Source organism: Stylophora pistillata, chromosome 14, assembly GCF_964205215.1.
Source record: "Stylophora pistillata chromosome 14, jaStyPist1.2, whole genome shotgun sequence".
Taxonomy (NCBI): Eukaryota; Metazoa; Cnidaria; class Anthozoa; order Scleractinia; family Pocilloporidae; genus Stylophora; species Stylophora pistillata.
In genome coordinates, this window is record NC_142532.1 from 22,565,618 (window position 1) to 22,580,983 (window position 15,366).

Here is a 15,366-nt window from a genome sequence, read left to right on the forward strand (position 1 = left end):
AACATTATTTGTAGGTGTTATCCTCGATGGGCATTTGTCATGGAAGCCTCACATTCTTAGCGTTTCTAGAAAATTATCAAAATCAATTGGTATTATTTAGAAGTCCGGTTTCTGCCTTTCCAAGACTTCCTTGCGCTCCTTATATTATAGTTTAGTTTACCCTTACTTAACTTATTGTGTTTCAATTTGGGAATCGGCATATCAGTCTAATTTAAATCGTATTATTATTCTGCAAAAGAAGATAATCAGAATTATATCTAAGGTTTCTTTTGATTCACATACCGATGTTCTTTTTAAACATGGGATCTTAAAATTCTCGGACGTCTATTTCTACCAAATAGGCAAATTTATGTATCTGTTTAAAAGAGGCTTACTTCCAAATTATTTTCGTGATATGTTTACTCTTGCTAGCCAGATACATTCTTTTAATACAAGAAATTCCAGCTTTTTCTACATACCTCATTGTCGAACTAATTTTGGAAAATTTTCAATCCGGTTTCAAGGTCCTAAGTTTTTCAACATGCTAAGTCGCGAAATTCAATACTCTGAAAGCATCAGCTTGTTTAGCGAAATGCTTAAAAAAATTCTTCTTTCTTAGTTAAATATATTCTTCGTGAAGCTACACATCTTTTCTTTTTTTCTTTTTTTCTCTTTTCTTTTTTTTTAGCTCAATCTAAATTTTCATTCAGCACCTTTGATTTGTATGGTATATCCTATAGTTTAAGGAAGCCTATACTTTATAAGCCCCCGGCTTCTAATCGGCTTCCTTGCTGTTACCTCTTCAGTTCCTTTGATTTTGAAGTTAATTTAGTTAGAATAGTTCTTTTTATCTTTGATGTATCATAAATTTTGTATTCGGTTAATTTTTTTCTGGTTATAGCAAATAAAATGAATGAATGAATGAATGAATGAATACTTTTTTTATTTTTCTCAAGCTTGGCACCTGGACTTTCGAATTCTAGAAATCATAACATGCTGACGTTCATTTTGTGATATTTCGCACAATACTGTCGTTTGAATGGAATCATAGACTATCACCTAATTGCACTCTGTACCACTTTCTGACTCAACTGTTACTCGTGTTTTCAACTGTTTTAAAAATATTTCGGAGATGTTCCTCCCTGGACATTTCAAGTTTGGCGTTTTTGTGTTGAACGTTATTGTGAGAAGAAACCAAATGGTTTTAAGGTAGAAAATAAGATGCATAGACATCATTTGAAGAATTGAGGGTTTGAAAATCACTCCCAAATTCCCAGCAAATATTTTGATTGTCTAATTAAACGAGAACAACTGCTGATGCAAGTTATTTTAGGCGTGTTCAATGCGTCGAAGGAAATATTTTCATGTTTTTGTCTCCACAGGTCTTGACATCATATCTAAGGAAAAGTATTTTGTATCTATTTTATACTTGAATTCATGCTGAAATGAAATTACATTTAAAGCTTACTATCGACTTCTGAAAGCTACCCACAGTAATAAGTGAAGAAACAAATTAAATCTGATTCTTACCTAATATTTTTCGGTTTTTACGCACTTCTTGGGAGACTTCCGTTTTGCAAGTCGCTCACTTCAACTTAAAAGACAAGCGTTAAAATCAATGACAGAAAGACTTTCCACAAAACCGAGTCCGTTAACTGAGGTAATTTGTGTTAATATAAGAAGTGATATGTTTGGAGCTCAGATGTGACTTATATCATGGTACATTCTGTGGTACATAATATCTGAAGATATACAACGACCTTGAGTGTCGTAAGTACCATGGCGGTAATTCTGAACTACTTTGTTTTTACAACTGCGCTGATTGGTTAAAAAAAACTTCGTTTTACTCTTCCAACTAATCAGGTGCAAAAGCAAACACCGCATGCGACATTGTCACGTGCTTTTCCCGCGCCTTGCGCTGATGCTACTCATTTTTCTTTAATGTCATTGGCTACACGTCTTGTTGATGTTCTCTGTGATTGACCCTCACAATGGTGCTGCGCGCCAGGTCTAAAAATAGATATGTCATCTTTGGATCCCCCGCTGGTTTAGGACAAACACTCGGAGTCTTTACAAGGACTTGTATGCGAAACGTGTCAGAAGCAAGACTATTTTCGCTCAAAAAATGCTCTAACTTTCTAAAACGGTTGCAGCTAGGCATTGCTGTCTGAGTACATGTAAAGATGACTCAAGATATCCAGAAAGATTGCCAGATTCGCTTAAAGAAATGCTGAAAAACGGTCGGAAAGCCTTCATACCGTTCCCAAAGCCGAAGTATGACTTGAAACTTTGTCAACGCCGGGTTAATGCGTGTTTTAGAAAGAGTTTCTCAGTTGATAGTGTTAACTACAATATTTATATTTGTGCTGTACACTGAAATCCTTGACAAAAGCCTTTTCAATGGAAACATTACATAGACGACATCTTCTCGCTATGGGGTACAAACAAAGCAACAATAGAACGTTTCATTGAAAAAGCAAACAATCATCATCCAACAATCAAATTTACGGTTGAAATTTCCGCTTCGGAAACAACATTCCTGGACACCTACATCTAAAAAGGCGAACGATTCGCATAGGACGCAATCGTTGATGTGCGTACTCATTTTAAACAAACTGAGACATTTCAGTATACATACTATAGTTCCTGTCACCCACAAGGAGTTAAGAAAGGCTTAACAGAAGGAGAGGTCCTTAGACTTCTCAGAACAAAGTCCTCTCAAACAATATTCGAGAAGAAAATTGCAAATTTCAAAGCGCATTTGCTAAAGAGAGGCTACCCAGAGGCCCTCATTAACACAACCCTCTCAGAGGTGAATTTCAAAAACAGGAAACTAGCTCTTCAACAGAAACCGAAGACGAACCAACGAATCTTGCCTTTTATTACACAATACCAACCATCAGGGCCAAACCTAAAGCAAATTCTCATGAGACACTGGCATTTAATAGAAACAACCAGTACTGAGCGAACTATACAAAAATCCGCCACTCGTGTCTTAAAAATGAGGGCGATCGCTCAAAGACATACTCGTGAGCGCCAAACTTTGAATAGGCTATTCTAAACGCGCTGGGGAGTCCTGAAGGCTTGTCAACCCCCTTTTTATATTGAATTGTTAGATCCTTAAGTTTCACGCGATCGACTTTACTTTCCTTTAGTATCTTCGCCTGAAGCCATTTCCCATCATCTATACTTGAATGAAGTTCATAATGTTTTCCCGACTTGAGGCAGTCACGAACACGTGCGATGAGGTCTGCTCATTTTCTGCTCAATTTCAAGCCTCTGCAATTTAACCAACACTTCAATCGTGTGTTTGTATAGTTCTCTTGATCTTGCTCGAACTTTGAGCCAGGAACACCATCGTTTTGAATTAAAATACGAGCTTTAGAGGCGTTTGAACTAGAGATGGGCGCATCATCGCCCATATTCATTTACTCGAGAAGCCTGTTTGTTTGTCCTAATCGCTCTAGGGGGTCAAAATTTCGTGACGTCACAAGCGTGCAGCGCCATTACTTTATTTTGGATCAGAATTCACCTTGTTGTCCTTTCCATGAAAGAATTGCATTATTTCAATTCTTTGCTCAAGAAAGATGACCCATGATAATTCGTATAACCAAATTCAAGTTGTGCGTAATATTTCAACAGCTTCTGTAACCACACGTGTCGATATAAATCTACAAAGGAGAAAGTTTGAGAGCATAACTGGGAGAGATAACGAAATTAATTGGTCAGATTTTAATGAACATTGAATATTGCAGGCATCAAAGTAGTTCGCGAATGACTCTGCAGCATTCTTCTTATTCTTAAATGTTTGTTGAATGTCTTATTTACCCAACCCAAAATGTTTGTTGAATGTCTTATTTACCCGGCCAACCCAAAATGTTTGTTGAATGTCTTATTTACCCGGGCCAACCCAAAATGTTTGTTGAATGTCTTATTTACCCGGCCAACCCAAAAATACTGAAAAAGTTCCTGACTTGAAAGGAAGAGAATTATCAATCCCAAAGCATAGATTGAACACATCTGCACAAAAAGAAACAAATCATGAATAGCTTAAAAGCTATTTCTCTCCGCTTCTCTGCAGATGAAACACTTTTGACCTTTATTGACGTATTTGTTTTTTATCAATCCTTTTATGATTACTACGAAGTGTTTTTAGTAGAAATATGTATCAAAATTGCAAAAACAAATATGCACATTAGTTGAAAAAGCTACGTCATCTATCGTTGGAAATTTTCTTGAATTCAAAAAATATTAACTTAAAATTCTTCGTTGCGTCTTTAACGAAAGGAGCCTTTTAACATCGGCTGCAGAACAACTTGTAAACCAGTTTCTCATAGGGAAGAGAAAAATTTCTCGGCGAAATCTATGGTTGAAACCAACTTATACTTAAACTGGAATTTAAAATGCAAAACTGGTACTGGTGCTGAGTTTGGGATAAGAATACATTCGAGGAGTGACTTCTCGAAATTCGAGATATCCGGCAGAGAAAAACAGCCCTTAAGACCTCCAAGCTGAAAAAAGTTTCAATTGTTATTTAGTGTGCGGGATAGGAATTTCGTCACAAGTCTAGCCACCAGTTTTCAAAAGCCTTTGATAAACTTTCGTATCTCGTATAGATCGGCGACGGATATCGAGTTTTACCTCCACCGATGATTAGTTTGCTGGAAGATCTAGCTGTGATAGGGAAGTGCAATTTTCATGAAAACTGCTCAATGTTTCTCAGGAGAAAGCTCCCTCTCTCTCAACAAAAGAAAAATTCTAGAAAGGTCTTAGTGTAATGCAAATTTCTTATGGAACACAAAGCGAATCTCAGTATGTGAATACAATGGGCGGGTTGCTACGAGGGAGGTCATTTTTTTAATTTACTGATTGTTACTTAATTTTAATTATTTGTCGTGATGTGGAATCAGAAAATAAGACAAAAGAAAACAGTTTGAATTTTAGACATTGAAAAAGACCCATCAGAATATGTTTTTTAAAAGCGAACTTGACTTTAGGCTAACAGAATCCTTATTTCTTTATTTATTCAGATGGTCTAAAAGGAAAGATAACGTCTTCAAGCTGGCTTTGGTAAATGAATTTATACTTTGCTAGTCTGAAAGATCAGTTTTCTTTTTTATATCTTACTCTTTTTTAACCTAGATAGGCAATCTGATTTTTTTTTTTCTTGGGGGAGGAAAATGTTTTCTTTTGGGTTTTCCTTTGTTTAGTTCTTGTTGCTTTTTTAGTAACATGTTGAAATATTTAAAAGCATAATGCCCATGAAATACAATAAGACTTAACAGCTGCAATATAAAACATATAATGGTGTTATCATTGTCCAGTCAGACATCGAAAAAAAAAGCATTTTTAGTAAAAATACGATGAAACGATACGTTCACAGTCCTCGCTGTCTTTGTTACCTCGATCTGACAGAGTGTTAGAGGAGATGGTTAAAAACACAGCAGATGAACTAAGACTGAATCATTCGGAAAGCAAGCGGGAGATTTGTATATTAAATGTCTGCAAGCACTGGAAGAGAATGTTTTATTAATTCAATTTTCTTTCAAAAAGGTACACAATGAGTAATTTGGAAGAATGTTACATAAATTCTCGAAAGTTGAATAAAGAACGTTTCTTTCTGAGCTAACTTTCCACAGATTTTAATGGAGTTCAAAACACTGACCATATGTTTGGCCACTCTTTAAATTTAGAACTGAATTCACTGTTTGGCAGAAGCCCAAAACACTTCTAATAAGTGGAAATATTCAGTTACAACAGAAACAAGATTTAATGCTTCTGAATAAATGATAGGCAATTTCAAATTATGACATCTGAAGTGATATGCTATAATTTTTTTCTTCGCTTTGGTCTTGAATCACGCAAAGTAGAAAGGCTGAGAAACGAATTTCGTACATTAAGCATTCGCGTTCTGTTGTAAAATAAAATAAATTGGTGTTGGTGCTTCAAAAATAGCTATTGATCGCGTGCAGAAAAAATATATATATGATACAGCGATTATGAAGGAATCAACTTTTAACCTTAACTGAAAAATAAGCAACGAAATGGAAACGTTCTATTTTTGCTCGAGTGATAACGCATCCCTTCAAGTTGACTACGAAACCCCATATAATGTATTTTCTGCTTTAGTTGGGTGTAAAAAGAAGTCCTTGAGTTTGAGCTTTGACTAGTTTATGAGAAAATATCGTAAATGGAACTCTCTAGGATCGGGTAATCTTGGTTTTTTATGTGCGACTGTAAGAGTAATCATTTCAAAGATTTGAGTTGAAAAAATTGAGAAAACATTCGACTTACCTTAGAAAGCTTCAACGCTGGTTTCGAGTGCGAATGTTCTGGTTGTTTTGAAAATTCAATTTTCAAGCAGTGAACCGGATGAGGGCTGAATCATTTCCGTAAGCACTGAATGATTGAATTAGCCGCAATTGGTTTGGTATAGTACAAGGTCGGCAATAAACAGATATTTGAGGCGCTTTTGCTTTGGGATTCAGCGATGCAAATCCCCGAATCCGGAAAGAAAAATGATAGTGGAAATATCCAGACTGTACCTCATTAAAACACGAAATGCAATCGTTACTCATTGACATCCATTGGAGTCTTTCAATTTTCGATCAAATTAATTGAAATAGAACTACACGTGATTCAATCGGTTCTCGAACGCGAGCGTGGAAAGCGCTCGAATAGCGTGCAAATCTTTGAGTCTTTTACTTTGTTTCTCTCTTTCTTCCCGTAAAGGTTGCATCGTACAATCATTATCATTGCTTTTTTTTTAGTTTTATAAATGCGCAAACGTTTAAGGCGTAACTAACACCAACTATAATAAAGCTTTGAACATTAGTTTTAGTCTCCGGTGTTTTCCAAGTATCTGACGCGCCGTCGTGGCTGGAAAATAAATTAAGAAAGTAATAAATTACCATAATTAAATTACTTATTTGAAAAAATGGAGTTTTCACCACACCAGACACTGCTGAAGAGACAGTTCACAATATGCTGCCTACAATCTCATACAAAACTGCAATAGCTTATAAGCGATAGATTAATCAAAAGAAACATGTTCGCTAAGGGTCACTCGTTATTTTTATCGCCTAAGGAGGAGGGCTGGGGGAAATTGGTTGTGTCACCACCCAAGACGCATAACTTAACGTCGTGCCACATATGAATCAATCTCTCACTTTTTCACGAGAGGTGAGCTTGGGACGCCTGTGGTGTCACAGAGAGATTTTCCTGACCCCCCCCTCAATTTTCTATAGTTCCCCCTTCATACTCTGTTAGTGATGAATGAACCCCCTCGTTTCAATTCCCCCCCCCCCCCCCGCATGAAAAAGTCACTTCGGAAGTGATCAGACTAAGTTCAGGACAACTACAGACTGAGCTGTTCTGCAGTATGCTGTTCAATAACCGCATTTTAATGTCCCCAAGTATTTGAGTTAATTGTCCTGTTAGACCACAGTTTTACGTGCCTTTTAGTGCTTCCATGACACTAGTTTAACGGCCCCGTCCCCTCCCTTACTGAAAAAGGTATATATCTACCCCTTTCACCAACACTGCGGTGAGTAATTGTTTAACTATATACCACACAAATATGAAAAAATAGTTTATTTCTTTCAATATACCGAAAAATGGTCGAAAATCAAACTCTATATATCTGAGTTTAATTCGTTGGTGAAAATTATTGGATAAAACTTGTATTTTTCGGCACGATCTGTTATTCCTTTCACCTCCAAGAAGTAAATAGTGATTGTGTGTACTGTTTGCCATTCATCACTTAAAAAAAATTTCAGATCTAAGGATTTGATGGTCATTCAAAAGATGTCTCCCGGTTGATCATCTTCTCGTTTCTCATCACTTTCTACTTGAAAATATACGGGTGGTGTGAGGAGAAATTCGTGTTTGATCGCTCCAGGGAGTAGCTCGTCAGAGGGTTAAATTAGGGGTTTTTTTGTCAAATTGCCCCGCGAAATGCTTTTCACCCAAGTTTTGCAGATGTTCAATTCGCTAAATTTGTAATGAAACCCTAGTTATCTCCAAAATGAAAACACCATAACTTATTAAATATGTAAAGTCCATTTAATCACATCGAAAGGTTGAAAAGAGTGCTGCAGAGTCCATGCGATGTTTCTTTCAAATGAAAAAAAATATTGTTCTGAACACCAGGATATCTTAAAACACTTTTTCATTGTTGCGAATGACTCCAAGGATGTGGTACACGGCATTGCAATTTCTTAGTTTAATTTGCAATTTATATGCGCAATGCTTTTTTGAACCTATTAATGACCTCCAAAATTTTTCGCTATCCAGTTTTCTTCTTGAATTAGTTGTGTTGAGATAAACGTTTTGAACGGTCAAAGAAAATTTTCTTTAAGTCTGTAAATAACTTAGGTCGTGGCATCCGGCGGGGTACTTTTCTTTTTTTAAAAAAGTCGTTTCAAGTTAAAACCTTTTATAATTTTAATATCGACTGATATTACATTCTTTCATGATTAAAGTTTTATTTTTAGATGCTCGAGATAAGAAGTGGTTTTAGGAAGTCGAAATTCTAAAAAACTGCTCCTTGCTCTAACCTGATAGACAAAAATCGAGGTAATCAACATGCAAAATTACAGAACCGACAAAAAGCTGTATTTCTTCTTTTGTAAACGCAAGAGTATCTGGATAACGATAAAAACAAAGCTAATCTAGCTTTAATGCTCTTCTCGAAGTAAAGCATAGTTACGTAACCAATTTTCTATGACTTGAAATTGTGGTTCTGAATCATAGCGGTCTTGAAGTAGTTAATTGTCCTTGTACATATATGTGATTGGCGTGGAGTCGAACAGAACGATAATTTCAGTGGTTGATAATTAGTAAAACTGAGGTGATATAAGACCAAGAGGTTGATAACAAAGAAAACAAGTGCCTTTTAAGACTCGATTTTCAGTTTGCAAAGATCAAGAGCAAAGCAACAAAGAAAACTGTTTGGAATAATTCTTAAAACACTACGAGTTTAGCCGACAAGAAAGAGTTAAATAAAAATGTCTGTTAAAATCCCCCTGAAGGTTTCAAAGGCATATCTTTGCTAGGGAAGGAATGACCTCGTTACTCATCTAAAAACAGTCACTTCAACCTCTGGAAAAGCCACTCATTCGTGAAAGCAACAAATTATTGAAGCAGTTACCTTTTAGAATAGCCAGCGCGTCGAAAGCTGATTGTCCAACTGCTCAAGAAGAAGAGTACAATTTTGTGTTCATCGAGCTTGGCTAGAATGAGGATCCCGACAAATTGATGCGGTGTTTCATGCATTACCCATTCACCTACGAAGTGATGTGACATTATCATTTAAATGAACAATTTCTTTCAAAACGTTCCTTCCGCCCGCGGCGAAAAAAAATGTCAGATAATGTCGGATAATATCGAAATTTTGCGCGCAATTCGACCTCCAGTGTTTAAAAATTGTTGAACCTCCAGTGTTTAAAAATTGTTTCAAATTGACCTAAGTTTATTCACAATGTAAGGTTAATTCACTCAGTTGGCTGTTTTCTTACGAGGCCTCAACAAACAAAACTGATGAATAATAAAATTTTTGTATATTTTGGAACTAAGATCTTTAATATATGCCATAAATTCAGACACCTAGCGGCATACTACATATGTAACGAGTCTCGAGTTCACAAATTTTCTGGAGGCTTCCATTGTTAAAAACGCACACACACACACAAACACACACACAAACACACACACAAACGCACACTCACGCACACGCACACACACACACATAAACACACACACACAAGCAATACGTATTTCAAAAATGGCGAGGTTCGCCAAAGGTGTTCAAATTTACACACGGCGTTATTGGTCTGATTAACAAATATAAAAGCAGGGATATTTTAGTTACCGTTCTCCAGTTCCTGAAAATTTCGCTGTGAGTCAATATTCTTTGATCGAAACCAGGGAGCTTTTTCCCATGAATTTTACCGACAATTGTGCCAACTTTCTGCCTTTCAATCTTTAGTTTATTCATGATTAAGGAATTAAATTTGATCAACATTGATATGTAAGATTTTTCTCTAATAACGGATCTATGTTGCCTAATGTCGCAACAACCTTGGATCGTTTTCTGAGATATTGTGAAGGAGCTGGCCAAACAAGCGCAACATCTTGAACAACCCAAAAGGTTGCAACAAACACTCGATCATTATTTCAAGCTTGACCCAACGTCTTGCAACATGTTTTCCACAGGGTGGCCAAACGTGTGCAAGATCTTTCACACAACAATGTTGAGTGGAAATGTTGCGTGCGTTTAGCGGGATTTTAAGTCTATCCCCCCATCCCCACCCCCTGGGGTGCTCCTGCAAAATTTTGGCCGGGAATGTTGCAGCTGCTATTTGAAACTATATCTCAGACTTGAATAAGATTTTATAGCAAAACCTGTTACAAACCTAAACAAAATGAAAAATTAATGACGTTTGTCAGCCGCAATATCATACTACACTGCATCGATAACCTGAAAGTTCTGACAGTTTACACGATATACGTTTGGAGAAAGGATTTCTAGTTTGAATAATGTCTATCTATACATCTAACTCAGAGATCGCGCAACTTGATGCTTTGGCCCCGATTTCGCTAGAAGTGTGCGCGTATATATATCTTACGATCTGACTTTGATTGTACGCATCCTCGACTGAATAACTCAGTTTGTAAGTGTAAAGTAACACAAAAGGAAGACACAAAACCAATCAGTTTTAATTTAAAGCCGCATTATAATAGAGCATGACACAATAGTCCACTTTACAGTTGTGTGCTTGGTTGCCAAGCCTTTGAATGGGAGTGAGGCTAGGGTTGATCTTGTTATGATACAAACCTTGCTGCCTTTCAAATGTAAATCACTTTGTTATCATGCTAAGTAGATACAGGTCTCTTTCACAACAAGGTCACCTTCAGCCTCACTCTGAATCAAAGGCTTGGCAACTAAGTACACAATTGTAAAATGGCCTATTACCTGAAATGCTGCACCTTGCAAGCTCTGTTTAACCAGCGCGTGGTTTCATCAGCGTGCCTGGCAAAAAAATCAATTCGATTATACAAATAGGTGTGCACAATTGCTCTCTTTAGAAATTTCTTATGTATTTGTGGTGAGTTGTTCTACATTGAAGGAATTAACGCGGAATTTGCGGTTTATGTTTGTCTTCTGATAACTGTAGTGAACGTTAGTCCCTGTACAATAAAAGTATTGATACTCGTGGACAGCTCATGTCCGCGGAAAATGGACAATGCAAACGCGAAGTGTTCGTACACAGTGTGGATTCCTCTATTCATCATGAAAAGCTGACAAGATCTACCTCGTCCCTCAGACCTCGTTTTCCGTTTACATTACATCTACAAAGTACTGTATGACTCTGAAAACAACAGAGTTTGCCAAAGCTGATGTACCCGGCCGTAATTTTTCCTTCCAAAAGTAAAACCTGCCCCAATTTTTAAAACAACAACGAATGCCTCTTCGTTTCTGCGGAGAAAAAGACTCCTGTTAGACGGGAACAGGTAGCGCATGCGTGAGTTTTTAATTTCTTTCCAAGATGGCGGCACCGTCGACGGAAGTTTACGGAAAAGGAAAAAATATTTCTTCTTCTCTTTTATGCGTTATCATTCTAGATTGAACAATAAGTGTCTGGCTGTCAATTTAGCAAAGTCAAAATTAGATTATTTTTGTTGAGTGCATCCTAATTATCGATTAACATTTCCGAGGAGAAAATACTTCTTTCTTTGCGACTTGTCCCTTTCGAAACATTTTCTCTTTAGAAGTTTGCCGATAAAAATCTCCGATGGAATGTTTCTGATATGCGATGTTTTAAGCGGTATCTATGAACTCTGATCGTAAACAAAGGATTACCACGAGATAAACAACAAACAAATTGAATCGGTCTTTGCAAATACCGATTATTCACAATTCAGTCGGTGTCTTTGAGAGAAGCTTTGCGGCGTGTGGGCGGGTTTATCAAAGCAAACAGCGAAGTAGGCGGCAAATTTAAAACAGCCTGCTTCGAAAGCAACAAGCTCAAAGCAAATTAGTTTCTAATCGAGCAACATATAGGCAGAGTTAAGGTCAAGGTTAAGCAGAATGAAGGAAGAAGAAGATGGCACTCCATGGAAGGAGAATCATGAAGACTTGAAGGATTCGTTGCTGTCTGTTAACTCGTCTGGAAACAAAGCCACGGTGTTAAACAAACCATCTTCGGACGTGAGCAATTCACCTGAGAAGAATTTTGATGAAAATTCTCAAGTTGAAACAAGTCGCAGCGACGAGAAAGGTGCGTTTTCTTAGTCAAACTAAGTTTTCTTTCTCTAATTCCTTAAGTCCTAGAATACTGGCGCAATCATAGATGCCGGTGACAGTAAAGCCTTTTTTGTTTGTAACTCAGAACGATTTGAAATAGTTTCATTGATACAAGGATAGAATCCTAAAATACAAAAAAATATCACCGTGCAACAATTTTGTTTCAAAGTTGCATAGACAAAACTTCTGGATTCAATAGAAGCTAAACTCAATCATGACTTTGCATTCTTGATTAATGCGTTTTTTTCTCAGTGAATTAATAACAGTTATGCCTAACTTACTCACGAATGAAAAGAAACATTTTTCGATAGTTTCCCACTCTGAGAGCGAATACAATTATCAAGTAAAAGTCTCCATAAGCGAACCTGATAGGAGCGAACATTTGGGGCTAAATTTTTTTTTTTAATTATATTTCTACTGATTTCACACTTCCTAAAATTCAAAATAGATTTTACTGACATTTGCTACAGTTTTCCATTTGCAATTGTTTGTTGAAACATATGCGTGCAATGTCCCCCCTTGCAAGTGCACGTATTTCGAGCTGATTGTGAACACTTCAAGTTTGTAGATTTAAAGGGGGTAAGTCTCTAAAGAAATTGTGGTGACGTGTAGGAGGGCTAAAGATCGGAACGTCAGCTTTAAATAACTGTTTACGGTGGCCAATTTACATTATCGATTCAGTTGATAAAACCGAATTATCTTGTAGATTCAAAGTTTGGTGTGTTTTAATCGTTCAGATGCCGCTAAAGAATTTGAAAATAAATACCCCACGCGATCCAGCAGATCCCGTTCTTCGTTCTCAGTGGAGCAGGTGTTGCAATTAGAACGAGTTTTTGATCGACAGAAATATCTGGGTTCTAGAGACAGGCAAAGACTCGCAGCACAGCTGCAGATGAGCGAGACACAGGTATGAAAATGTTTCTAGTTTTCTGTTCTAAAAGACCAATCAAGTGGTCACCTTTCATTGCGCACGCACGTATTGGAAAATGTATTTCATTCTAAGACGCCATGGTTTCTAAGCATAACATCAAAGGTCGAGTGTTATGTGGTTTTTAATTCTCGCGCGATAGAAAACACTTCATCATCACAATTTGACTAATTATCAGTTGAGTGTCAAAGTAATCCTGAATTGCTTAAGTTTTGCTTTACTTCGCTCTGGAGTTGGTCGTGGAACGTCGCGCGTAACTTCACAACTGAAAGCAGATATCTGATCATTTAACACTTTTTTTCTGCGAATTTTAAACAGCAAGACTGTTTTCCCTCCCCACGTACAGGTAAAGACCTGGTTCCAAAACAGACGAATGAAACAAAAGAAGAAACGAGCTGAGGACGTCGAACGCAGAACCAAACTATCATTCCTGAGGAACCTGGCCTATTCCATGCAACATGGTTTCCATAGTTACCCACCTGACTGCGACTGCCGTCCCCCCACCTATCCCGACACTCCTTTGGTGTTGAGAACTGAGCTGCCGTCAAAGTACGCATGTTCTCCCGCCTCGCCTTGGAATAACTTTCCTTATTATCCACCGCCGCCATATTGGGGAAGGTACCCAATACCATATTAACCATCACCAGGGCCCCTAGTTAATTTGGTTCCTTTTCTTGAGGTGCAATTGTTTTCTAGGCGGCCTACTATTGTGGGACTGATTGAATCGCAGTAGGTTTTGAGTTTTTTGAGACGAAAACATTTTTTTTTCTTGTTTTGTTTTTGGTTAGCCATTTGTGCACTTTTAACGTTGTCAACAGCTACAAGTTGCATTGCTACAGACTATTTGCGCTTAGTAAAGTTCTGCAAACGAGATGAAATTTGACTGCTAGGGTAGTAAAATGGTAAAAAAGATTAAAATCAAGTAAAGTTCTGCCACTTGTCCGGAATTGCTTGCATATCATTACATTTGTCACTTCAGCTTGTGGAGGAAAAAAAAGCGTATTTCATATATTTTCTATCATAATTCAGTGGTAGGTAATATGGCTTATCATTGGCCAGTATATAAATAAAACTTGTCGTTATTACTAACTGCATTCGCTTGCCTGTTTACTGCCTAAAAACAAAACTCACGGTAAGGGTGTGGGCCAAGCAAAATATCCAGCTCCCCAATAATGAATCAAATCCCATACATTCGGACGCTGTCCGATGCTGTATCGCTAGGCTATATCGACGGTGAGCTAAATCATTTGATTCCTCTGCTACAAGCAAACGTACATCTGAGATCGACTATGAGAAAACTGGGTGTAAATTGAATGAAGGTTTACATATAAACTTGGTATATGAGCGTTGTAGTGGGTTTCAGAAATAAGAATGTTTCCTCTAGTGTTTATTTTTGACTCGCTAAATACGGAAGTTGTGAAGGAAGTACCTCTGTCCAGCTTCTGGGTGAATCTAAGTACCTTTAAAAAGCAAATTGAAAAGAATAGTCTATTTTATCGTGACCCGTCCGGACCAATAGAAAAGCATAGTAAAAGTTGACGTGTGTAGTGCTGAACGGGTAGACGTGGGCCGGTCCACAAAGAGCCGTCCGACCCTGCACCTGGCTTTGTGCCCCTGAGATCAAACTTTTCGCACATAATTTTTTCATTTTCGTGTTCAATATGTCTCCTTCAGCTACTCTGCCAAATTTCAGTCTAGACCGAGCACCAGAAATATCTTTTTTCGGGCCGTTAAATTCGAGATTTTGCGTCCGCCATTATTTGACCATGTTCCGGAAGTTGATCGCAGGACTCAGAGGAAGTGACGTCAAAGGCTCAACGCGAAAATCTCACATGGCGAAATGTCAAGCAAACATAACAGAGTGCTTTACGCTATTCTTACAAGTGTTAAACAAGCCCAAAAGAAAATGGTCAATTTTCGTCTCAGGGGCACTTTAAAAGAGAAAAGAAAAGCGTACAAAAAACGTCACGTTTTTCGATGAAATGTGAGTTTGTTGTCCTGACTCAAAAAAAGTTCTATGTAGGTTGAAACAAAAATTTTTCGAAGTTTTCAACTCTTGGCGGTCATATGATGAAATGTTCATTGACTGAGTTTGGTCGAGCCGGACCGGGAAAATATGGCCCTCAGTCATGAGGCACGCTATGACCTCAAG

The 15,366-nt window shown here is 37.5% G+C and overlaps 2 protein-coding genes across 2 annotated transcripts in view; one reads left to right on the forward strand and one right to left on the reverse strand.

Moving 5' to 3' along the window:
* The window catches only part of LOC111334558 (D(1) dopamine receptor), a 35,559-nt gene extending 26,410 nt beyond the window's left edge, over positions 1-9,149 (reverse strand). The window contains exon 1 of the mRNA XM_022940350.2: positions 9,131-9,149. The gene's annotated coding sequence lies outside the window, so the exon portion shown is untranslated. The remainder of the gene's footprint in view (positions 1-9,130) is intronic.
* A 73-nt stretch (positions 9,150-9,222) lies between these two features.
* On the forward strand, positions 9,223-14,308 carry LOC111334531 (T-cell leukemia homeobox protein 2). Its single transcript, XM_088745394.1, has 3 exons — positions 9,223-12,260; positions 13,024-13,193; positions 13,561-14,308. The coding sequence occupies exons 1-3, from the start codon at positions 12,071-12,073 to the stop codon at positions 13,849-13,851; spliced, it is 651 nt and encodes a 216-aa protein (XP_088601520.1). The 5' UTR covers positions 9,223-12,070; the 3' UTR covers positions 13,852-14,308.
* The last annotated feature ends 1,058 nt before the right edge of the window (positions 14,309-15,366 follow it).